The 23,923-nt window shown below is 39.2% G+C and overlaps 3 protein-coding genes across 4 annotated transcripts in view; 2 read left to right on the top strand and 1 right to left on the bottom strand.

The window, feature by feature from the left end:
- Positions 1-23,923, top strand: part of LOC142355291 (ran-binding protein 9-like) — a 281,185-nt gene that overhangs the window by 184,184 nt on the left and 73,078 nt on the right. The gene's annotated exons all lie outside the window — the stretch shown is intronic.
- Positions 1-23,923, bottom strand: part of LOC142356023 (uncharacterized) — a 214,018-nt gene that overhangs the window by 140,388 nt on the left and 49,707 nt on the right. The gene's annotated exons all lie outside the window — the stretch shown is intronic.
- LOC142335081 (uncharacterized) lies at positions 458-22,279 on the top strand. The gene is made up of 2 exons (XM_075383424.1): positions 458-695; positions 21,795-22,279. Exons 1-2 carry the CDS (start codon positions 586-588, stop codon positions 22,189-22,191), a joined length of 507 nt encoding a protein of 168 aa, XP_075239539.1. The 5' UTR covers positions 458-585; the 3' UTR covers positions 22,192-22,279.

Raw genomic sequence — 23,923 nt, 5'->3', positions numbered from 1 at the left:
TTACCAAGCTTTACGTTTTCTTTCAGGACAAGCTACCTGCTAATAACAGTATCATCAAAATAGCTGGGAGTAAGCCAAGTTAAACCCGCATAAAATCTGGGTTTTTCTATACAATTTATGACTAAACTCATTCAAAATATAGGTCTCGTTAAGTCATTAAAGATTTCTTAGAGTAATTCCAAATCATTTCGGATATTTTGCATGATGACACATCGAACTCACATTTTGGGGGAATTTTATTTGCCGGGGGGGGGATAGATTCTCGGAGTCCCCGTGTTATCGGCATTCTCACATTAACTCTCTCTTTTACATAGGGTTTTTTCGATGGGACTCTAAATTGTACGAAGAGTTGAAATTTACATTTTGGGTAAAATTTGCTATTTACAATTTGGGTACAACTATGAAAACGAAAGTGCTTTGTAATAAACAGGGAAAAAACGGTTTCAATTACAGTTTTTCAAAGCCCTCAAATATGTGTGTTTGGTGCGAAAGCATTTATGCACCAGCAAGGTTACATGGGTCGCAACGGACGATAACAAAAACTGGTTTGATTTCGACTCTGAGATTGAAAATGACGACACTTCGATGAGAGAGTTCAAGACATTTGGTCTCAACGTGAGTGAAAAAGTGCCGCGATACAGTCCACTTTCGCTCATGCAGATCTTCACTGATATCAGCGTCATAAGCAACGCAAAGTAAGTCTATTTTATTTGCTCAAACCTGGGCTGGCAGAACTCAGACTGAGAAATTCCGGTACAAAATGAACCCTAGTTGAGAGCTCGACCTATAAAAGACCCTGGCCCACCAATATTGGGTATGAAATAACCCTGTTCTACCGATATTGGGTGTGAAAATAACGGTCAGTAATTGACTTATGAAAAGACCGATGGCCGACCAAAAAAACGGTAAAAAATTGGGCCCACCTTTGACTTTATTGATTTGCTCATATGATTGGCCTCTTGGCTAGGGAACGCAGCAGGGAGGCGTCATGCGTATGTTTTTCATTTTTTGGTCTGGTTTCATGCATCTGGTTACATTTTTTTTCTAAATTTTGGATCGGGCTCAAAATGAATTAATTGCTCCTGGGAGAGTCTGGGACGTCAACCTGGCCCTTTTATAATGATAGAGATCTGTCAGGCCAGTAACCTCCCATTAAGCAGGTGCGCCTGATTACGAAAAGTTAATATTGTTTGTGAGTTTTTCTGAGTAGACTTGTAAATTGTGGAACTAAAATTATTGCAATTCAAAAAATTTGAAATATATTGGTGCGCTGTCTTTTTACGACTCGAAGAGGAGTATTGGTGAGGCGTCTTTTTTGTTAACAATTTTTGGAGTTCATTTCAAACAGTATGCTAAAGTTAATGCTGCACGTCAAAAAATTAAATGTTTAGGTCAAACGACTTAGCAATATGAAAGATCGAGAAAATAGTTATATAAAGCTATTGGTAAGCAAGCAAAACTTTTTTGCTCCTGTGCGGTTTTTTTCGACGCAATTTTTTTTGCCTATCGTTTTCGGGTAAAGTGGTTTTCTAAATCAAACTAGCAAGTAAATATACAATTCGGAGTCCTTATGTTCATCTCAGTTATATATTAGACTTTTTGATGGAATCAAGAGCTATTTTGGCAATTCCGCAGTGTGTTGTGTTATTTTGTGTTGTGGTCGATAACACGGGTCAAAAGAAATCGTTAAATTGTATTTTAAAGTAAAATTGGAACTGAAAATATGCAAAATTTAGCTCGTATATATAGTACTTATCTATGCGAAAAAAAATACAAAGAAAATTTAGATTAGATAAGATTACTTTGCTTGGTTGACATGTGAATAGATCTTAGTTCCGAATCCCGGACGTGATTTTCTGTTTTCATCAACATTTCATGAGATTCATATATGGCCTTGATACAATCGAGTTCATTAGTTGGAGGTTGGTAGATGTTAGAACCAGATTTCTATTGGTTATAAGATAATGATAACGGCAAAACAAAGTCCAAATCGAGTTTAGTTTTGCGGCCATTATGCATCGATATGGCAGCAGTGTTTGTCAGCTTGTTCTTCTTCAGTTCTTTGAAATTTTAATAGAAAAAACTTCTAAGAACCATCACATCCTCCCTCCTTCTTTAAACAAATTTGTGGTTATTGGTTCTCCAAATACGTCTGCTTGTTGCTTGTTTTCTCTGTGGATTTTTGTTATTGCTCTGATAACTCGGCTTGTCGTTGCTTGCTCTGCAGTTGGTGTGGCTGCAAAGACCTTGGTTCAGTTTTCACAGGTCCAACGTTTGTGTTCTGATTAAGATATGTTTTCTTCCACTGGTGGCTCAGTTTTTACATTGTCCTCCTCCACTGGTGGTTCAGATTTCACCTTGTCCTCCTCTATTTGCTTGTCGCTCAATAGAGTGGTCCGAGTTGAGTTTTCGGGCTGTTTGAAAGATGTGTTCAAGCCCTTCCTGATGATGAAAATACCAGGAACTGTTTTTGTCTTCTCTTTGGCCTTGAACAGAATGGTTTAGCACATATCGAAATCTAATATTTTCTGTGGTCTCACTCTGCGTCCCAAAGGTAGTTCAACCGGAGTTCTTCCCTTCGTCTTTGAAGTTTTCCGATGTCTCATCATTGCCCTGTGCAGGAATGCTCCAATTGACGTGTTGAAATTGGGATTCCATGCCTGAAGTGCCCGTTTAAGTGTCTGAACTGCTCACTCAGCTAGTCCATTAGGTGTTCGATGATAGACAGTGATTCAATTTTCTTAATTCTCAGTGATTAACACTACTGTTTAATGTCACCACTTACAAATTCAGGACGATTTTCTGATTAGTTTTGGGTGTTCCCAATCTTGTCATGATTTGGCTAAGATATTTTTCTGACTGTTTCTGACGTTCTACTTCACGCGGGGAAAACTTCTACCCTAGCCTGAACCCGCATCAACAAATACTAAGATAATGCGTTGGTCCTTAAAATAACCCCAGCCCATGTCGGGCTGTTCCCAAACGTCAATTTCCGGCCACGTAGAGACTGTTCTTTCCTGGATATGCCTGTTCATTTGGCAATTCTTACATCTACTAACAAAATTTGGTTTGTCTTGGGCAATGCAAGGCAACCATGCTATCTTCGTTATTTATGCTTCAGTTGCATTCTTCTGTTTGGGTGGACTGAAAGGAACAGAACAATTGAAGATGATTCCAATTGCATGGTTAGTGCATATTGTCGTTGTTTGAATTCTTTTTGCAATTCTGAACATTGCTTCCAAGTGCGCTTTTGATCCAATTCATTGGGTCCAGGAAGAAACTGATCGTTCAAAGATCGTTTTTGATTCCTGCTTGGCACAGCAAATCCATCCGAGCGGAGTAGATGTTATTGATTGCGAATCACACTCGCTTGTTGTCAGATTTGTCAAAATTTGGTCTGCTCGAAGCATCTGCGTACGGTATCTGCTCTCCTCATGTGTGTTTCAACTCAAAATCGAAATCCATCAATGCAATTGCTTACCTTCTGATTCTAGCCGATGCTGTTTTTGAGATTTCTTCGTCTGCAGCAAATGAACACTTGAGCGGTTTGTGTTGTGTCTGTAGGATAAATCTTGTTCCAAGAAGAAACTGATTCAATCTTGTGACCAAAAAGACATTTGAGAGTGCTTCACGCTCTATGTTTGGGTAATTTTTCACTGCAGGGTAATTTCCACTGCAGTCAAGTTCCGCGAGCCATATATAATTTGATATCCTTCTAGCGAAAGAACCTCGACAAATTTTTTTAGTTGCGTCATAAGTTTCTTGTTAAAAATTTTAAGGCTGTAACAAGGGAATAGCAATCAAATTTTCTTCATATGTTCAAAGGTTTTTTTGCATTTCTCCCCATGAGAAATTGCTCATTCTCATGTCATTTAATTATAGCACTTTATTGCAAAACCAAAAATCAATTTTCTGTAAAATTTGCTGGTCCAACAAACGATTTGAGTTGTTTGTTTTGAGTTGGTGCTTTTGCATTTGCCTACTTCCTCAAAATGTTCGGGATCTAGTGAAACTACCTTATTTGAAATGATTTGCCCAAAAATCTGGTGCTATTGACTGGTTTTGAGATTGATTTTTTTTTTCATTTCAATAGTATAAATTTTCACCATTTTGACAACTCTTGACTGCAAGCAATTTCATGCGGAACTGCTCCTTGGTAGTTCAATAGACCACCACATTGTCTTGAAAGATCACAACAACTTTGATTCTTTTGATTGTTGATTCGATTGTAGAACAGATATCTAATCCCTGATCTAGTCGGCACATCTTGAACAGTCTCTGAGATGTGTTAATTCTGCTTATGTCTTTTGCCCCTTCGTCAAATTCAATTTGTTAGTAGACATCCGAGAGATCAATTTTGCCAATGTATGGGGCCCCATGTATGTTGCGGAAGATCGTCTCCAAATCTGATATTGTGTTTTCCTCATCCATGTCCTTCCTATTGATATGCACTTTCAAATCCACACAAAGTCTCATTTCTTCATTCATCTTTCTCTGCTACACCACTGGAGATGCGTTGGTAACTCCTACTGGCTGTACCATTTCAAAGATGTCCTGTCCGACCATGTGTTCCAGCTTCTCTTTGACAGCGTCTTGAAGAAAAAAAGGTGTTTTTTGGCTTTGCAGAACATTGGCTGTGATCCGGGTATTAGCGTCACATGAGTTTTGTATCTCCTCAGAGCATGTGACTGTTTGGTTGTAATGCTGTTCTCGTTGTGCTTGGGTAGACGGTCTCTCTATCAAGTAGTCCAAATTTTGTATGATAATGCACAATTGTTAGTGTCCGCTTCCGCTAAACTCAACGTCAAAAAGCAAGTGTGCCCGGAAGCATTAATTGATGACCATTATAAGATTTCGGATGTCTCATTTTAACATCTTATTGAGCTTTACCAGCTCAACCAATATTTCGGATAATATCAGTGCGCTATCTGCACCTGTGTTTACCTGCATTTTTAACTTGCAATTTTTTACTAAGAAAATATATCACGCTGCCGACATTCTGAAGATTTCTTTTTTAGTGTAAAACATTCCTATTTCCGATGATGGAGACGCTTGCTCTGATGAACAATTTTCCTCTTCACAAAGTTATACTGTTTATTGTTTTTACTTGATTTTGGTTGCAGTCCGCTTCTCCAATTGTGTTGTAATTCTTAGATAGTGTTGGGCTTGGTTTACTAGAATGCGGTTAGCTAGTACGTTCACACCTAGTACACAAATTGTTGCTTTTATTAGACCTAAATTTTTTGTTTGGTTTTCAAAATGTTTTCCGAAATTTTAGCCAACTTCTTATTTCTCAATAAAGGCTGATGAAGAGCTTGCAAAAGCCATTGTTGGAGTTCAAGGCGGCAAAAATTTCTTTTTACAAACTGTGAGGCCGTAACAGGGGATTCCCACAAAATTCTTTTCATATGTACAAAGGGTTTTTGTTGCATTTTGCCCCATGAGAAATTGCTATTTCTCATGTCAAATAATCATAGCAATTTATTGCAAAATCATCAGAAATCAATTTTCTCCAAGTATAAATTTTTACCATTTTTCAACTCTTGACTGCAAGCATTCTCATGTGGAACTGCTCCTTGGTACTTCAATAGACCAACAAATCGTCTTGAAAGATCACAACAACTTTGATTCCTTTGAGTGTTGATTAGATGCAATTCTAGGAGGTTGTAGAACAAATATCTAATCCCTGATCTAGTCGGCACATCTTGAAAATTCCCTGAGATGTGTTGATTCCGCATATGTGTTTTGCCCCTTCGTCAAATTCAATTTGTTAGTAGATATCCGAGAGATCAATTTTGCCAATGTATGGGGCCCCGCGTAAGTTGCCCAAGATCGTCTACAAATCTGGTATTGTGTTTTCCTCATCCATGTCCTTGATATTGATATGCACTTTCAAATCCACACAAAGTCTGAATTCGTCACTCTTTTTTTTCTGCCACACCACTGGAGATGCGTTGGTGACTCCTTCTGGCTGTACCAGTTCAAGGATGTGCTGTCTGACCATGTGTTCTAGCTTCTCTTTGACAGCGTCTTGAAGAAAAAGAGGTATTTTTCGGCTTTGCAGAACATTGGCTGTGATCCGGGTATCAGCGTCACGTGAGTTTTGTATCTCCTAACAGCAGGTGAGTGTTTGATTGTAATGCTGTTCTCGTTGTGCTTGGGTAGAAGGTTTCTCTACCAAGTAGTCCAAATTTTGTATGATAATGCACAACTGTTACTGTCCGCTTCCGCTAAACTCAACGTCAAAAAGCAAGTGTGCCCGGAAGCCTTAATTGATGACCATCATAAGATTTCGGATGTCTCATTTTAACATCTAATTGAGTTTTACCAGCTCTCTCAATATTTCGGATAATATCAGTGCGCTATCTGCACCTGTGTTTACCTGCATTTTTAATTTGCAGTTATTTATTAAGAAATTATATCACGTTGCCGAATTGCTGAAGATTTTTTTTAGTGTAAAACATTCCTATCTCCGATGCTGGAGACTTTTGCTCTGTTGAACTATTTCCCTCTGCACAAAGTTATTTTGTTTTTTGTATTCACTTGATTTTGATTGCAGTCCGATTCTACAATTTCTTGAGTAATGTCTCACTTTTCCAATTGTATTGTAATTTTTAGACAGTGTTGGGTTTGGTCTACTAGAATGCGGTCAACTAATACGTTCACACCTAGTGCACATATTGTTGCTTTTATTAAACCTTGATTTGTTGTTTGGTTTTCGAAATGTTTTTCGAAATTTCACCCAACTTCTTATTTCTCAATAAAAGCCGATGAAGAGCTTGCAAAAGCCATTGTTGGAGTTCAAGGCGTCACAAGTTTCTTTTAACAAACTGTGACGCTGTAACAGGGGATTACCACAAAATTCTTTTACATATGTTCAAAGGGTTTTTCTTTAGTTTGGCCCCATGAAAAATTGCTATTTCTCATGCCATTTAATTATAGCACTTTATTGCAGAATCAGAAATCAATTTTCCGTAAAATTTGCTGGTCCAACAATCGATTTGGGTTATTTGTTTTGGGTTGGTGCTTTTGTATTTGCTTCTTTCCTCAAAATGTTCGTGATCTGGTGCAACTGCCTTCTTTGAAATGAATTGCCTAAAAATCTGGCGCTAATGACTGGTTTTGAGATTGATTTTTTTCTTTCCTATAGTAAAAATTTTCACCCCTTTGTCAGCTCTTGACTGCAAGCATTTTCATGTGGAACTGCTCCTTGGTAGTTCAATAGACCAACATATCGTCTTGAAAGATCACAACAACTTTGATTCCTTTGAGTGTTGATTCGAAGCAATTCTAGGAGATTGTAGAAAAAATATCTAATCCCTGATCTAGTCGGCACATCTTGAACAGTCTCAGAAATGTGTTGATCCTGCATATGTCTTTTGCCCCTTCGTCAAATTCAATTTGTTAGTAGACATCCGAGAGATCAATTTTGCCAATACATGGGGCCCCATGTAAGTTGTGGAGGATCGTCTCCAAATCTGATATTGTGTTTTCCTCATCCATGTCCTTCCTATTCATATGCATTTTCAAATCCACACAAAGTCTCAGTTCTTCATTCTTCTTCCTCTGCCACATCACTGGAGATGCGTTGGTGATTGTAATGCTGTTCTCGTTGTGCTTGGGTAGAAGGTATCTCTACCAAGTAGTCCAAATTTTGTATGATAATGCACAACTGTTACTGTCCGCTTCCGCTAAACTCAACGTCAAAAAGCAAGTGTGCCCGGAAGCATTAATTGATGACCATCACAAGATTTCGGATGTCTCATTTTAACATCTAATTGAGTTTTACCAGCTCTATCAATATTTCGGGTAATATCAGTGCGCTATCTGCACCTGTGTTTACCTGCATTTTTAATTTGCAGTTATTTATTAAGAAATTATATCACGTTGCCGAATTGCTGAAGATTTTTTTAGTGTAAAACATTCCTATCTCCGCTGCTGGAGACTTTTGCTCTGTTGAACTATTTTCCTCTGCACAAAGTTATTTTGTTCTTCGTATTCACTTGATTTTGGTTGCAGTCCGATCCTACATTTTCTTGAGTAATGTCTCACTTTTCCAATTGTATTGTAATTTTTAGACAGTGTTGGGTTTGGTCTACTAGAATGCGGTCAACTAATAAGTTCATACCTAGTGCACATATTGTTGCTTTTATTAGACCTTGATTTTTTGGTTGGTTTTCAAAATGTTTTTCGAAATTTCACCCAACTTCTTATTTCTCACTAAAAGCCGATGAAGAGCTTGCAAAAGCCATTGTTGGAGTTCAAGGCGTCAGAAGTTTCTTTTAACAAACTGTGACGCTGTAACAGGGGATTACCACAAAATTCTTTTACATATGTTCAAAGGGTTTTTGTTTGGTTTGGCCCCATGAAAACTTGCTATTTCTCATGCCATTTAATTATAGCACTTTATTGCAGAATCAGAAATCAATTTTCCGTAAAATTTGCTGGTCCAACAATCGATTTGGGTTATTTGTTTTGGGTTGGTGCTTTTGTATTTGCTTCTTTCCTCAAAATGTTCGGGATCTGGTGCAACTGCCTTCTTTGAAATGAATTGCCTAAAAATCTGGCGCTAATGACTGGTTTTGAGATTGATTTTTTTTCTTTCCTATAGTAAAAATTTTCACCCCTTTGTCAGCTCTTGACTGCAAGCATTTTCATGTGGAACTGCTCCTTGGTAGTTCAATAGACCAACACATCGTCTTGAAAGATCACAACAACTTTGATTCCTTTGAGTGTTGATTCGAAGCAATTCTAGGAGATTGTAGAAAAAATATCTAATCCCTGATCTAGTCGGCACATCTTGAACAGTCTCAGAAATGTGTTGATCCTGCATATGTCTTTTTCCCCTTCGTCAAATTCAATTTGTTAGTAGACATCCGAGAGATCAATTTTGCCAATATATGGGGCCCCATGTAAGTTGTGGAGGATCGTCTCCAAATCTGATATTGTGTTCTCCTCATCCATGTCCTTCCTATTGATATGCATTTTCAAATCCACACAAAGTCTCAGTTCTTCATTCTTCTTCCTCTGCCACATCACTGGAGATGCGTTGGAGATTGTAATGCTGTTCTCGTTGTGCTTGGGTAGAAGTTATCTCTACCAAGTAGTCCAAATTTTGTATGATAATGCACAACTGATACTGTCCGCTTCCGCTAAACTCAACGTCAAAAAGCAAGTGTGCCCGGAAGCCTTAATTGATGACCATCATAAGATTTCGGATGTCTCATTTTAACATCTAATTGAGTTTTACCAGCTCTATCAATATTTCGGATAATATCAGTGCGCTATCTGCACCTGTGTTTACCTGCATTTTTAATTTGCAGTTATTTATTAAGAAATTATATCACGTTGCCGAATTGCTGAAGATTTTTTTTAGTGTAAAACATTCCTATCTCCGATGCTGGAGACTTTTGCTCTGTTGAACTATTTTCCTCTGCACAAAGTTATTTTGTTTTTTGTATTCACTTGATTTTGATTGCAGTCCGATTCTACAATTTCTTGAGTAATGTCTCACTTTTCCAATTGTATTGTAATTTTTAGACAATGTTGGGTTTGGTCTACTAGAATGCGGTCAACTAATACGTTCACACCTAGTGCACATATTGTTGCTTTTATTAGACCTTGATTTTTTGTTTGGTTTTCGAAATGTTTTTCGAAATTTCACCCAACTTCTTATTTCTCAATAAAAGCCGATGAAGAGCTTGCAAAAGCCATTGTTGGAGTTCAAGGCGTCAGAAGTTTCTTTTAACAAACTGTGACGCTGTAACAGGGGATTACCACAAAATTCTTTTACATATGTTCAAAGGGTTTTTCTTTAGTTTGGCCCCATGAAAAATTGCTATTTCTCATGCCATTTAATTATAGCACTTTATTGCAGAATCAGAAATCAATTTTCCGTAAAATTTGCTGGTCCAACAATCGATTTGGGTTATTTGTTTTGGGTTGGTGCTTTTGTATTTGCTTCTTTCCTCAAAATGTTCGTGATCTGGTGCAACTGCCTTCTTTGAAATGAATTGCCTAAAAATCTGGCGCTAATGACTGGTTTTGAGATTGATTTTTTTCTTTCCTATAGTAAAAATTTTCACCGCTTTGTCAGCTCTTGACTGCAAGCATTTTCATGTGGAACTGCTCCTTGGTAGTTCAATAGACCAACACATCGTCTTGAAAGATCACAACAACTTTGATTCCTTTGAGTGTTGCTTCGAAGCAATTCTAGGAGATTGTAGAAAAAATATCTAATCCCTGATCTAGTCGGCACATCTTAAACAGTCCCAGAAATGTGTTGATCCTGCATATGTCTTTTGCCCCTTCGTCAAATTCAAGTTGTTGGTAGACATCCGAGAGATCAATTTTGCCAATATATGGGGCCCCATGTAAGTTGTGGAAGATCGTCTCCAAATCTGATATTGTGTTTTCCTCATCCATGTCCTTCCTATTGATATGCATTTTCAAATCCACACAAAGTCTCAGTTCTTCATTCTTCTTTCTCTGCCACATCACTGGAGATGCGTTGGTGACTCCTTCTGACAGTACCAATTCAAGGATGTCCTGTCTGACCATCTTGTGCAGCTTCTCTTTGACAGCGTCTTGAAGAAAAACAAAATGTTTGGGATCTGCTGCGACTAATTTCTTTGAAATGGATAGCCCAAAAAATCGGCGCTTTTGACTGTTTTTGAGATTGATTACTTTCTCTTTAATTGTGTGTTGTATTTTTTACATAGTGTTGGAATTGCTCTACTGGATTGCGTTCTAAAATCACCTCCACACTTAGTGCAGATATTGTTGCCTTTATTAGACCTAAGTTTTTTGTTTGTCTTCCGAAAGTTTTTTTGAATTTTCACTCAACTTCTTCTTTCTTAATAAAGGCTGATGACGATCTTACAAAAACCTTTTCATGAACTCTGAACTGTAAACTCTTGGTCATTTCAGCAGCAAAACTTGCTGGTTTTGCCCACAATGCCGTCTAGGAGTCTAACTTTTGCTTCAAGGTCTTGCAATCTTGAGATCAACCTCCTTTTCACCAACTCCTCATCCGGGTTAGCCGACGTTTTTAGTGTTTCGAAGTCACAAGTGCGTTGTCCTTCTCTGAGACCTGCGGGGAATTCGTTCTCTGACTCCCCTACTCCTTGTAATACGGACAGATATTTAGCTTATGCCGCCACTACTACTCTCTCTTTAGGAAGTGTCTATCAAATTCCTAGGACTCATTAGGCTCCTAAGTTTAAGAATCGCATCTTGCACTCAGATACAAGGAACAGATTGGTTACCTGTAGGTCCACTAGAGTAGCATTCTTTGTTGATCTTGTCCTCTTTATTATCTGCAAGACATTTCGCCACTAAACACAAGTCTAGCCCGCATATACAGTACTTATCTATGAAAAATGATAAAATGAAAATTTAGATGAGTTCAGAATATTTTACTTGACTGACATGTGATAGATCTTAGTTTCGAATCCCGGACGAGATTTTCTGTTTTTATCATTATTTCATGAGAATCAAATATGGCCTTGATACAATTGAGTTCATTAGTTAGAATAAGGTTGAGAGGCTTTACTTTTGACATTTTATTGATAGGACAAAAAAAATAATAATAGCGCCAGAACAAAGTTTGAATTGAATTTACATTTTGGCCCATTTTAATTGATATGGCAGCAGAGTTTGTCAGGTAAGCTCTTTTTTTTTTTTCTTTGAAACTTTCATACAGAAAACTTCTACGGTTCTTGATGTTTCTTCGAGAACATCACAGCTTGCAAGATTTTGCACGATTCTTGCAAATGACGCTTATCTTGCTAGATGCAAGATCGTGACGCCCATCGTACCAGAATTTTACAAGATCTTACAATATAGTCATCGTATTTGATTAGGGTATCTGGTGTCTTTCAATTTTTTAAATATTTTTTGTGCTTATTTTGATTGCCTGTTCTTTCAATTGACACTGCTTTCAGTGTGCTGAAAATGTATTAAGTTGACTAAAAAAGGTAATTTTTTCTTACTTTTTCTATTTTTGAACTTCGGTGCCTATTTTTTTGTTCTACGTGTTGGAATATATTTTGATGTTTAATTATATAAACAGGTTTTTGCGGTTGAAGTGGGGTTAATTACAAAAAATTGAAGGTTAGATATTCAAATTTCACAAATGAACAATGGAACTAAATCCTTAACTTTTTAATATTTTTTTATTTTTTCCTTAACTTTCACCCTAGAGTTTTGTTATTTAAATACAACTCATTTTCTTTTATAAAAGTTATACCACCCGTTTTGAAAATTTCGTTGGATTCAAACACAAGAACTGTCGGTTTTCGTTGGTTTTACTTCGCCAAAACCGATGGAAGCCCATATTTTTTTTCGTTGTTTTGATTGACTTTCATTGGTATTTAAACGTAAGAACCGTAGGTTTTTGCTGTTCTACAAATCTTACAAAAACGAGCGTTCCTGTAAGGATTCGAACCTTCGATCATTAGCTCACTATCCGCCTTCTCCTACACTGCACCACCAGTCACTTAATTATAATCTACTTCTTTTGTTTTTAACACGAACTGAGACTGACAATACCGGCAAAAACGACGATAGTCAACACTTCTTACGTCAAAAACCGACAATACCGACAAAAATTACGTTAATTGATATTTCTTATATAAAAACCAAAGAATTAAAACCAACAGTAAACGGTGCGACCAGACCAATTCGATTGTAGACCTTTGACACAAGACTTCAGACGAAGCGCTGTGTTAAACTTTCTGTGATGGTACTGTTAGTACCTCTACTCACAACCAGAGTTTCGTTGTTGTGATACCACTTAAGCCCGAGCAAGTGAATCCTCGGATGAAACGATGACTTTCGGTTCGGTGGATTGAGCAGAGCCATCAGTTTGGTCAGCTAGATCTGGTACATTGCTTACAAACTTAGAAAGATTGAACCCACCTAAATGGAGAAGATGTACCAATTCCTTCGAACTTATGGGGGCCCGCTAGGTGGGATTCCACCTAGTCTAAGTAATCGTCCATGTAAAAGTTTTCAAGCGCAGCTGTCGCAGCTTCTGGGTAATCCTTAGCATTATCACTTGCCGTGCGCTGAAGTGCGTAGTTGGCGCAGGTGAGCAAATTTTTTTACCCCAAAGATGTGGCGCGTATACTGGTGTACCACAGCAGTTGATGTGGGGTCCTCTTGCTACAAAAAGCTTAATGATGACTGATCACATGGTAACACTCCAACTTGGAGGAACATTCCCTCGATGCCGGTGAATACGGCAAATGAGTTTTGCCGGTGAATACGGCAAATGAATACGGCAAAGTCCTAAGAGTTTTTTTTCTCTTAGGAGATGGTCTTCCGCTTTTTCAATTATTTTAATTGAACCAGCGCTGAGAAGTAATTGTTGGGCAATTTGATGTCATCAACGTCATTTATTTTCCATTATGCTCTGTCGTGTTCTCAAGAATATCATGCGCTAGTGCATCCCCGGCGGATCGTGTGTCTACTTGTTTAAGTGCGCCGTACAACACCATGTCGTAACAAGATTTTACCTGACTAGCGAGTTCAAAATTCTGCTCCAGATATGCTTTAAAACAAGTCGAGACTAAACTTAAAAACGACGGTAGAGGGTTGCTTAGAACCCAACCTATGGGCAAGCGAACAGCAAAGCGCGAGCACTTCTTGGCAGCAGCGAAGTCTTCTAACGGGCCGATGTCGTGATACACATCCTGTCCAAGTATCATCTCGATGTTGCCACAGCAATATGTAACCGGGTCTAGAACTGCTAGGTGCGGGTAAGTTTCTTGAAGTGCGTTTAAATCTGTCTTTACGAAAGGACTGATTTTAAATGGTTCAAATGCTTGATTAACGCGTGGTGTTATAGTCAATTTACCTATTTTAGTATCTACAACCTCCTCGGTATTTATACTCTTGACTCTTAATTTTGATGCCGTTCCGTGCAAACCAAGTCTATCTGCAGGATCATTGGACACCCAAGAATCACTGCAAGCGATATCTCACAAAACTAAGGCCGTGGTATCTTTACCAGAAGAGCTCGTCAACTCCAATTCAGTCACCTGAAGGAGGCCTTTTACATTACTTACAGATGACAAATTAGTGGTCTTACTCGATGATTAGACATCAGAAAGTTTAATTTGACTTGCGTCAGCAATAGAATTACAATTGTTGTTGGTTGAAGGCGACTTCGATGGATAAATCTTCTCAACTCCGTGAGGAAATGTATTATGCGGACTGTTGCAACCCTCCTTCTTGCATTTCCTAGGATTTGGGCATTGCCTGAAAATTTGCTTTTCTCTCAAACATGAGAAGCACAGTTTTGATTCCGCCATTACCTCTGCCCGCTAAGTGGTAGACTTTTTTTAAATACCTGACACTCCCAGATGTGGTGGTTACCTTTACACACAATGCAGCGAGGGTTTGGAGGTATTGTCGATGTTGAGACTGGTCTCTTAGTGCCCTTAGTTTGCGTATTAGCAGCAAAATTGAGGCAACTTTGGTCTTGAATACAGAGTTGGTGTTATCCTCAATTCTTACCTTTGGCGAAGTTTGTTTCATTGAGTCATGTGCCTCGGCTTTCTCCTTCAACAAATGGTTGAAGTTAAAAAGTGTTGGATTAACCCAATGTTTCTTCACTGTGAAAAGTGACCAAGACTCTTTCAGATTGGGCGGCAATTTTTGCCCAGCTGTGTTAAGAAGTGAGGCGCTCTTAAGGTCTGAGTCATATGAAAGTGATTTAAAGACCCCAACAAGACCTTAAATTGTTGCAGAATAGTTTATGATGTTATCACTCTGGTGCATCTTAAGTGGAGCAAAAGTGCTGAGTTTGTCTAAGTGTGCACTGACTACTGCCCGGGGTTGGGCAAATTTTCGTTCAAGTGTCTTATGTGCATCCTTATACATTACACCACAGTATGCGAACTCAGCGATGGCGGTTTTAGTTTTTCAAGTTACAAGAGTTATTAAGCATGTTAACTTGGCATCATCAGTCAAGGACTGTGAGTCTATGGCTCTTTCAAATTGTCCAAACCATTCATGCCACTGCAGGGGATCACCATTGTACTCCTACAACTTCCACTCAGGCAATGAATCGTTCTTCTTATAAGTGATAGCGTCCGTCAACTGTTTTATCAATTTCGCAGAGTCCAAAGAAAGAGCCGAATGTGTGGGATGAAGCGGGCCACCCCATCATAACGGGTTCGGAACGATAGCTCCATACGTTTGCGGAATGATCAGAGTGACAAAGTTGGGGGCGATACCTGTGGAAGAGCTAAATGGACTCGCTTGCATGAAGTCTGATGTTACGTAATTTTGAGACCCTGATGTTGCTTGTTCATGAAAGGAGGAGCGTAGCAATCTAGGGAAATAAGGATTGCATAACGGGGCCGGTTGTACGGTGTCTAAATTTACAGATGTACCTACAGTATTTACAGAGTTATAGGGGACAAAATATTGGGGCTGGTAGTTCTTTTGTGGAGGCGGTGGATGAAATAATTGCGGTACAAAAGTGTTTGTAGAGGACGTGAATTGTGCAGACGGAGAAAGGGGTAACGGATTGCCATTATTTGCCACTGGGTTATTGGCGTTTATTGGGAGTTCTTGTGGCGGCAAAGGAGCAAAGGCAATGCTGTTGGGATTAACGGGGAATGCGGCGATACGGAGTTTTGGACGCGGGGTAGGAGGGTACATTTTTGTGTGTTTGTGGCGAATTAGGTGCTAGCGGAGCATTGGCGAGTGCATTTAAAGGTGGTGAATGCGGAGGGCTGACTAATTTCAACTGTCCCGGCATGCTCGACCTGCAAAGGAATTGGTGATCTAACAGTAAGCCATCGAAGTGCATTGTTGCTTGAGACAGTTGTCGGGCTGTGTTTGGGGCGTTTAGTTGAGTTGACATAACAAAGTTTATTGGTGGTGATGTAGGCGTATATTGAGGCTGTTACTGCTCTTGCATGATGTTGTTTGCGTTATGTGCATTATTGGTTGCCTTGGTTTTACTACTTGGTACTTGCGGCTCATGGACAGGAAGGTTGATGTTGGCCTCAACTTGACCATGTGTTTTGAGATTACGTTGTCAGTTTAGAGTTTGAAATGAAGAAGAACGTGGAAAAATTGCTTGGTTGGACTCGGCAATGGAACCAGAACTGTTGCAACCCTCCTTCTCGCATATCCTAGGATTTGGGCATTGCCTGAAATTATGCTTTTCTCTCAAACATGAGAAGCACAGTTTTGATTCAGCCATTACCTTTGCCCGCTGAGTTGGAGACTTTTTTTAAATACCTGACACTCCCAGATGTGGTGGTTACCTTTACACACAATGCAGCGAGGGTTTGGAGGTGTTGTCGATGTTGAGACTTGTCTCTTAGTGCCCTTAGTTTGCGTATTAGCAGCAAAATTGAGGCAACTTTGGTCTTGAATACTGAGCTGGTGTTATCCTAATTCTTATCTTTGATGAAGTTTGTTTCATTGAGTCATGTGCCTCGGCTTTCTCCTTCAACAAATTGTTGTAGTGAAAAAGTGTTGGATTAACCCAATGTTTCCGCACTGTGAAAAAAGGATCATCGGGGAATGCGGTGATACGGAGTTTAGAAAGCGGGGTGGGAGGGTACATTTATGTGTGTTTCTGGCGGATTACGTGCTAGCGGAGCATTGGCGAGTGCATTTAAAGGTGGTGAATGCGGAGGGCTGACTAAATTCAACTGTCCCGGCATGCTCGACCTGCAAGGGAATTGGTGATCTATCAGTGAGCCATCGAAGTGCATTGTTGCTTGAGACAGTTGTCGGGCTGTGTTTGGGGCGTCTAGTTGAGTTGACATAACAAAGTTTATTTGTGGTGATGTATGCGTATGTTGAGGCGGTTACTGCTCTTGCATGATGTTGTTTGCGTTATGTGCATTATTGGTTGCCTTGGTTCTACTACTTGGTACTTGCGGCTCATGGACAGGGAGGTTGATGTTGGCCTCAACTTGACCATGTGTTTTGAGATTAGGTTGTCAGTTTAGAGGTTGAGTTGAAGAAGGACGTGGAACAATTGCTTGGCTGGATTGGGCAATGGAACCGGAAAGTGCAAACTCGGTTCAATTGCAACATCTGGCATGTTCCCGGCCGTTGACGAATTGACCCAATCTTGAACAAGTTTCTCGCTCTTGACTGAACTTTTTCCGTAAAGAGCTTGTTCATTTTGCCAGTACCAGACCCGTCTGTTGATGATTGTGTTATCAATTCAATATCCTCAAGGGCTGCTGCAGCTACTCGCTTGCGATGATCCTCCTCAAGCTGCCCAATTTCCAATTCTCGCTGTTTCATTTGATTTTCAATTTCAAGACGCTGTCTATCAATGCGCAGCTTTGCGTTATGTTGTTTCTCAAGTTCCTCTCTTTTAAGTTCCTCTCTTAATATTTCTAGGTCTCGTTGACGCTGACTTGATCTTTTTGAGGAAGTCATATGTTAACCTGATCTTGAATGGTGAGAGGTATATTGCTCTGCTGTCTCTTTGTCTTGGACCGAATTGATGTACCCTCGAGCAGCAGCAATGAACTCATCATTTTTCTTAGTTGCAGTCTCTAACCATTTTTCAAGGTTCTCACAGGCAGCATCTGGATCTTCAGACTTTTGTGCCAGATCAAAGAGTTCTTCGTTCTTATCAACTTCTCTAGTAAAAGCATCTTCGCACTTCACAATCAGATGTTCGATCTTAACTTTTCTGTCTTGCTTATACACAGCATTTTTATTTTCACCATAGATGTTGTTAAGTTCAGCCTCTAATTTTGCCCTCGCAATATAAAGTTTGTTGAATCTGTTCTGCAATGTTGTCATGATCATATTAAAGCTAAAGCAAGAACCTAAACTTTAATTCGGTACTATTACAAAGGTGCACTCAATTACATACACAACAATACAACACAAATGGTTTAAACAGAACCCTAGTGTGACGGTTTTACTAGCAAACCACTAAATTTGTTCGTCGAAAACATCAGTATCCGGCGAAAAAAAGAAAGAACGGTGAGCGCAGAAAGCGTGACACAAGACCGAACGGGAGACGGGATGGACGGGAATGGACGCCGAACGAGTAACGCACGACGCAAAGAAAATCAGACGGACAAACGGGAGCGTCGGGCGAACAGCGCGTGACGAAGCGGGAAAATGACACGGGCGAGACGGTAACGTCGGGCGGACGACGCGCGGCGAAACGGGGAAACGGTACGGACGGGACGAATAGCGCGCGACGGAATGGAAAGCCGGGATAGCAGGGCAGCACGACGGTAAGCCACGAGCGAGGAGGCGGAAGAACAAGGATAGTAGAACACAGCAACAAACTCAACCAAACAAATTAGCCGTAACTCCAGAACAAACTTAAGTCATACTCTAGAAATAGGGATAGAAGCTACTGCCAAGCAAACTAGCACAAAACTTTATGGGGCTTTATCTACCAACATCAAAACAAGTACGGCATTGAAGTGGAATAACCAAAAGTCGAAAAGGAGATTTACTAGACGTACTCCAGAACAAACTTAAGTCACACCCTAGCAAACCATTATACCCAGACAACAAAAGTGCATGCTACCAAAATTAATCAAGCTACGACAAATTGCTAGCAAAAATTTTGGTGGAAGTCACGAAACAAACCAGCCGTAACTCCAGAACGAACTTAAATCACACTCTAGCAAGGAACGAGATTAAACAAACAACCAGCATACCAGCAGAACAAAATTTAATGCAGCGCAAACTCGTCATACTACATAATACAACAGATAAACGGGGAATAGAAGAAACACGGCGAAACGGAGACAAAAAGGCGGAAATGGAAAAATGAAGCCAGATAACCTACGGGAAAGGGACATTAGTGAAAAACTCAAAAAATGGGGAGATCGAAACGTTAAGTAAAGCGCTATTGGAGAGAACCAACCACGAACTAACCCATAACTCGTGAGTAAACTAAGTCACACCGAAAAGTCAGCGGGTACGACCCTACAACAACGCAACACTAAGAAACGTTTAAGTTATAAAACTTTTGGGTGAGTTCCGCCTCCTCGAACGCATGACGGATGCCAAGCGTTTTATGTCGGCGCTTAGAAAGTTTTTCCGGTCGGGAGCGTATTCTCAGGGACCGAAGGTTGTTCTTACGTGCTAACACTATAGTGCTAAAACTAGGATCTTTCTGTTTACGTCTAGACACAATGTTTTTCATTAAATTGATGGCAACTAGAGTACTGCGCTTGAGCTGATTGTAATTATCAGGAGTTCTTTCTCTGGAGCAATACACTATAGCTTCTATACGCTCCTGATACTTTTCAGGCACTGCAAAAAGCTGCGAGGTTGTTAAAGGCTTATTGTTGTTGCTGCGATGAGGCAACACTGAATTGTTCACCACATCATGCCATATAACTAGCCTCGTTTTATTGAGGAAAAAATGAATCAATTGGAACCGAGCAGTTTTTCGTACATATACCGCGTTATGATTGAAACTCGGACCCGGTAATGTATAAATTCCTTTTTATAATGGTCTTGTAACGCTTGAGGCAAAAGTTTTATGGCGTGATGCAGTGAACTTGCAGCTAATATGAAACCATATAATTTTTTATAACATAATTGGCGCGAGCTTTGCTCCAACTCCAAACCTTAAAGAAATACTGTCTGATTATTGAGAGAGAAAAAAAATTACAAAGGCTGAGCTCTTATTTGCGAAGAAAAAAAATCAGTTAACTGATTTTTTTTCAAAATTTAAATCTTGACCCGTCTTTGTACAAATGATTGATCGCAATCTATCAACGCTTTATATAAATCATAGCAAAGTTTTCTCAAATTTGGTCAGATTTTTCAAACTCTTTCTCTTTTTTTCGCTTAACACTCTAATATACTGTACCCTTTTACGTGCCAACCTAAGTCCCAATTTGGTTAATTCCTAATTTTGAGCAAAAGTTCTCAAAATTGTTGTTTTTCAACAAAAAATATGTATGGGGTGGGTTATCGGTGACCGTTATTCAAAAAAAAATCAGCCTCCTGGGGCAATGGGGGACACTAGATTTGCCGGATAAATAATAAATTTAATGCATCAAAACCAAGTTATTGGTCGAGTCCTGCTGTTTTGTTTCAACTCCCTGATTGCTGTATTCTGCTTGCTCACGTTGACTGCCTGCATCGAGTTGAAACGTGCAAGAGACATCCAATGAAGTTGGGGGAGTCGGTGTGGCTTCTGTCGAAGACACTGGGTCCCTTGCCCCCACAAAGAACTTGCCACTCAGTTCCAGAGAATTGTACACGCCACTTGTCCGTACACTCTTCTGAACGTAGTCATCCACTGTCTTTTTCACTTTTTGTCCTGTCAACTGAACCATGACACTGTGCCATTTTCCGTCGTTGTAGTCTGCGTTACCTTGCTTGATTGCTATTGCATCAGTTCCCTATCCCAAATTGACACTGTAGTATCTGCCACTATCTCTAAAAGCCAATTGGATGAAATCCTCCTGAGTATAGGGGCCTTCTCCTACGTACAGAATAAGCCCACTCGATTGGAAGGTCCGAAAGCGAGCGGTTACAATATCCGCCTGAGGCAACGTGAATGAGATGAACTGATTACCACGAAGTGTTATTTGGATATCATCTATTCAACAAGTTTATCACAAGTAATGCAATTTTTCAAGCCGGGAGCGGCATCAAAATAAAGGTGATAAACACTCTTTCGTGGTAGATTCAATTCATACATAGTCAAGCAACTGTTTCACGTTACATCAACGCAAAATGGCATCGTTAATTTACAGGCAAATCTAGCTTGATCTTTTTAGCAGGTATTTGTCTGAGCCGACTTTCAGCTCAGACCGGTCACCGATACCTTCTCGAATCATAAAAATATTAAGCCTAAAAAGAGCGCATTCGATTTAGTTTATTAGTGGGCTCAACGAAAATTATGTTAAACGAAATTTTTCTGTGCTTTGCACGCATTCTGTAAAGCGAACGCAAATAAAATGACCTAATAAACTTTTGTCGCTTTGTTTTTTACGCGTCAACAGTCCCTAACAACTGAAAATCTAAAACATCTCTGTCGCTCGTTCTTTTTGTGAAATTATTTTGCCCTAATATTGCAGAAGGATTTAAATTTAGTGTGGCAGTTTGTTAAAGAAACAGTATTTTTCATTATGTTCCTAAAAATAATTTTTATGCGAATACTTTTGAGAGGTGTTTTGAGTACTTCACAGCGCCAGTTGAATTTTCAGCTTCCCTCTTTAAGTGTTTCAATTGGTAATGCATAATGTTCAGAGAAATTCTGGTCAAAATTTTTGCTGCTAGGACAATAGATCGAAATACAACAGATCGAAAGTGAAAATTGGGACAATAGATCGAAAACTAAATTATTCAAGTTGCGTATTGACCAATTAGATTTGAGGGCTCATTTATTATACAGCATAAAACATGTTGTGTTGTGATATTTTGCATTTTGTTTGGTTGTGATAGATTCATATCAAGTCCTACGGGCCGCTAAGGCATGGCCATGGCTAGCGAGGCATGGCCATAGTGGGGTAATTATATTTCAACTCGCATATAATGCCTAATTTCAACCAATAAGAATAGTGATTAATTTTCGATCTATTGTCCCAATTTTTCGATCTGTTGTCCTTTCGATCTATTGTCCGGTCACCGAATTTTCGCCTAATTGTTACAGAATATTAGTTCGCCTAATCGAGCTCTCGCCTAAAATCTTACACCCCTTTAAAAAATCTCTCGCCCTCTCCCGTCTTTAATAAGAGAAAACAACAGGTTTAAAATTGATTTTGTGCCTCCGAAAGATAATGTCTTGCTTTTGTGTGTTGATTCAGGTTGACTATTGTGACAATGTTTTCAAATATTTTGGTGTACACTTATGAGATGAAGGCTGTGGATGACCCGTATGCCTCCGACCGAACCCAATCCCTGGATTACTCATATTTTCCATTCATCAGAACAAGGCCCAATAGTTTTCACATCATTAGCCCAAATTTCCTCTTCTTAGCCAAAACAGATCCAGCAATGTGGCCGCAAAAACTGTCAATTAACCATAGCCAAGTTTTGACGAGTTTCGTGCGCACCAGATGTTTGAAGCCGCTTGTTCATGGGGGTTTGCTGGAGGTGGCTTTTGTAAATCGGACTGTTTATAATGACTTCTTCTTCACGCCCTATTTCAACCTTCGACAACATACTGAAACGGAGTCCAATAAACGACCGACGACATACTGAAATAGTCCAAATAATGAAATGGACTATTAAGACGTTTGTTCGGTGACCGGACAGTAGATCAAAAAGACAACAGATCGGAAACAGAAAATAAAATGGGACAATAGATCGAAAATTAATCTCTCTTCTTTTTGGTTGAAATTAGGCATTATTTGCTAGTTGAAATATAATTATAGCATTATGGCCATGCCTCGCTAGCCATGGCCATGCCTTAGCGGCCCGTGGGACTTGATATGAATCTATCACAACCAAACCAAAATGCAAAATATCACAACACAACATGTTATATGCTTTATAATAAATGAGCGCTCAAATCTGATTGGCCATTATGCAACTTGAATAATTTAGTTTTCGATCTATTGTCCCAATTTTTGCTTTCCATCTGTTGTCTTTCGATCTATTGTCCTAGCACCGTTTGTTCAATTTATAAATTGGAAGCAAAAAAACGATGACTTGGGATATGTTTTGTGTAACAGTATAGCTCATTGTTCGAAATTATTAATATGAAATGTATATTGGATTTGAATAGAAAATATTGGCAAGTTTAATTAAATAAAGAAATATTAGCAGGATTTGTTCAACAGTCACACTAAGTATTAGGTCGCATACCAAAGAGTTTTGCAGGCATCTTGTAAGATCTCGTTTTTTTAAATGACTCAGGCAATTGGACAAGAATTTAAACGATTACGTCTATTCCTAAAGACCAAAAAAACAGTCGGATAGAATGAAACTAATCTTTCAAAAATTCTGATACCATTCTGTGGACTATTTTTGAGTTCATGTATATCCTATGTGAAGAATATTTTGTTTTCATAAGAATATGTGAACAAATATTTACAGGTTTTCACATTGACCTTCCCCCCTCCCCCCTCCCAATGTTTTTATGACCCCCAGTTACAAATTAAGTTGTTATATAGCACGTTAATATGTAAGCAAATAGCACGTGCGACGGGGGGGGGCACACTAAGCTGGGGGGGGGCACATTAAGCTGGGGGGGGCACATAAAGTTGGGGGGGGGGGGGTGGTGGGGGGTGAGAATAGATCCAGTCTTTCTGTGAACGCTTGTAAAGTCAGTTTGGCGACAAAATCGCATGGACCGTGGGACTTGATATGAAATTATAACCACAGAACAAAATATCGGGGTTTACTTCCGTAGCAGCTTGCTTATTTCCCTCTATACCCCTTAAAATAGAACCACTGCTTTTTAACGTATCGAAATAATAATGACCGGAAACGAGTTCGGAGTTCTAGGAAAACAAATGATAACGAGTACTCGTTATCATTTGTTTTCCTAGACCTTCGAACGCTTTTCCGGTCACTATTAACTCGATACGTTAGAACGCAGTAAATCTATCTTAAGGAGTCTAAAGGGGCTTAAGGGTCTAAAGAGTAAACTCAATTATTGAGCTTAACTTCCAGATAAACATAACAAAAAGTTTCTAACAACGTAACAATCCAGTAAAAAAGACCTGCGCTCATGAAAACGATCTTAATGTGATGTACCTATGTTGATTTAACCTAATTCAATACTCGTTTAAGATTTTGTTCATTTAATTAAATTTATGTAAACATTCCTTTCCACCGTGTTAGGATATGAAAACGTGGATTATTCACTTAAGTGGACACAACTTTTTGAGAAATTTTTACAGCTCTGTGGTTTATTGATAGTCAAGATTGGAAACTCATTTGATTAAGTTTGCACCAGTCTACTTTCATTTAACTTTATCAAAAACTT

Source organism: Convolutriloba macropyga, chromosome 2 (genome assembly GCF_964194025.1).
Source record: "Convolutriloba macropyga chromosome 2, txConMacr16.3, whole genome shotgun sequence".
NCBI classification, from domain to species: Eukaryota; Metazoa; Xenacoelomorpha; order Acoela; family Convolutidae; genus Convolutriloba; species Convolutriloba macropyga.
The sequence above is the reverse complement of the archived record's forward strand: the minus strand, read 5'-3'. Positions and strand labels throughout refer to the sequence as shown.

Excerpts from the sequence above, each read along its gene's own strand:
- LOC142335081 (XM_075383424.1), top strand. The coding sequence starts at position 586 with ATGAGAGAGTTCAAGACATTTGGTCTCAACGTGAGTGAAAAAGTGCCG. Across the intron at positions 696-21,794 it reads AGCGTCATAAGCAACGCAAA|GTTGACTATTGTGACAATGT; the intron begins GTAAGTCTATTT and ends GTGTTGATTCAG.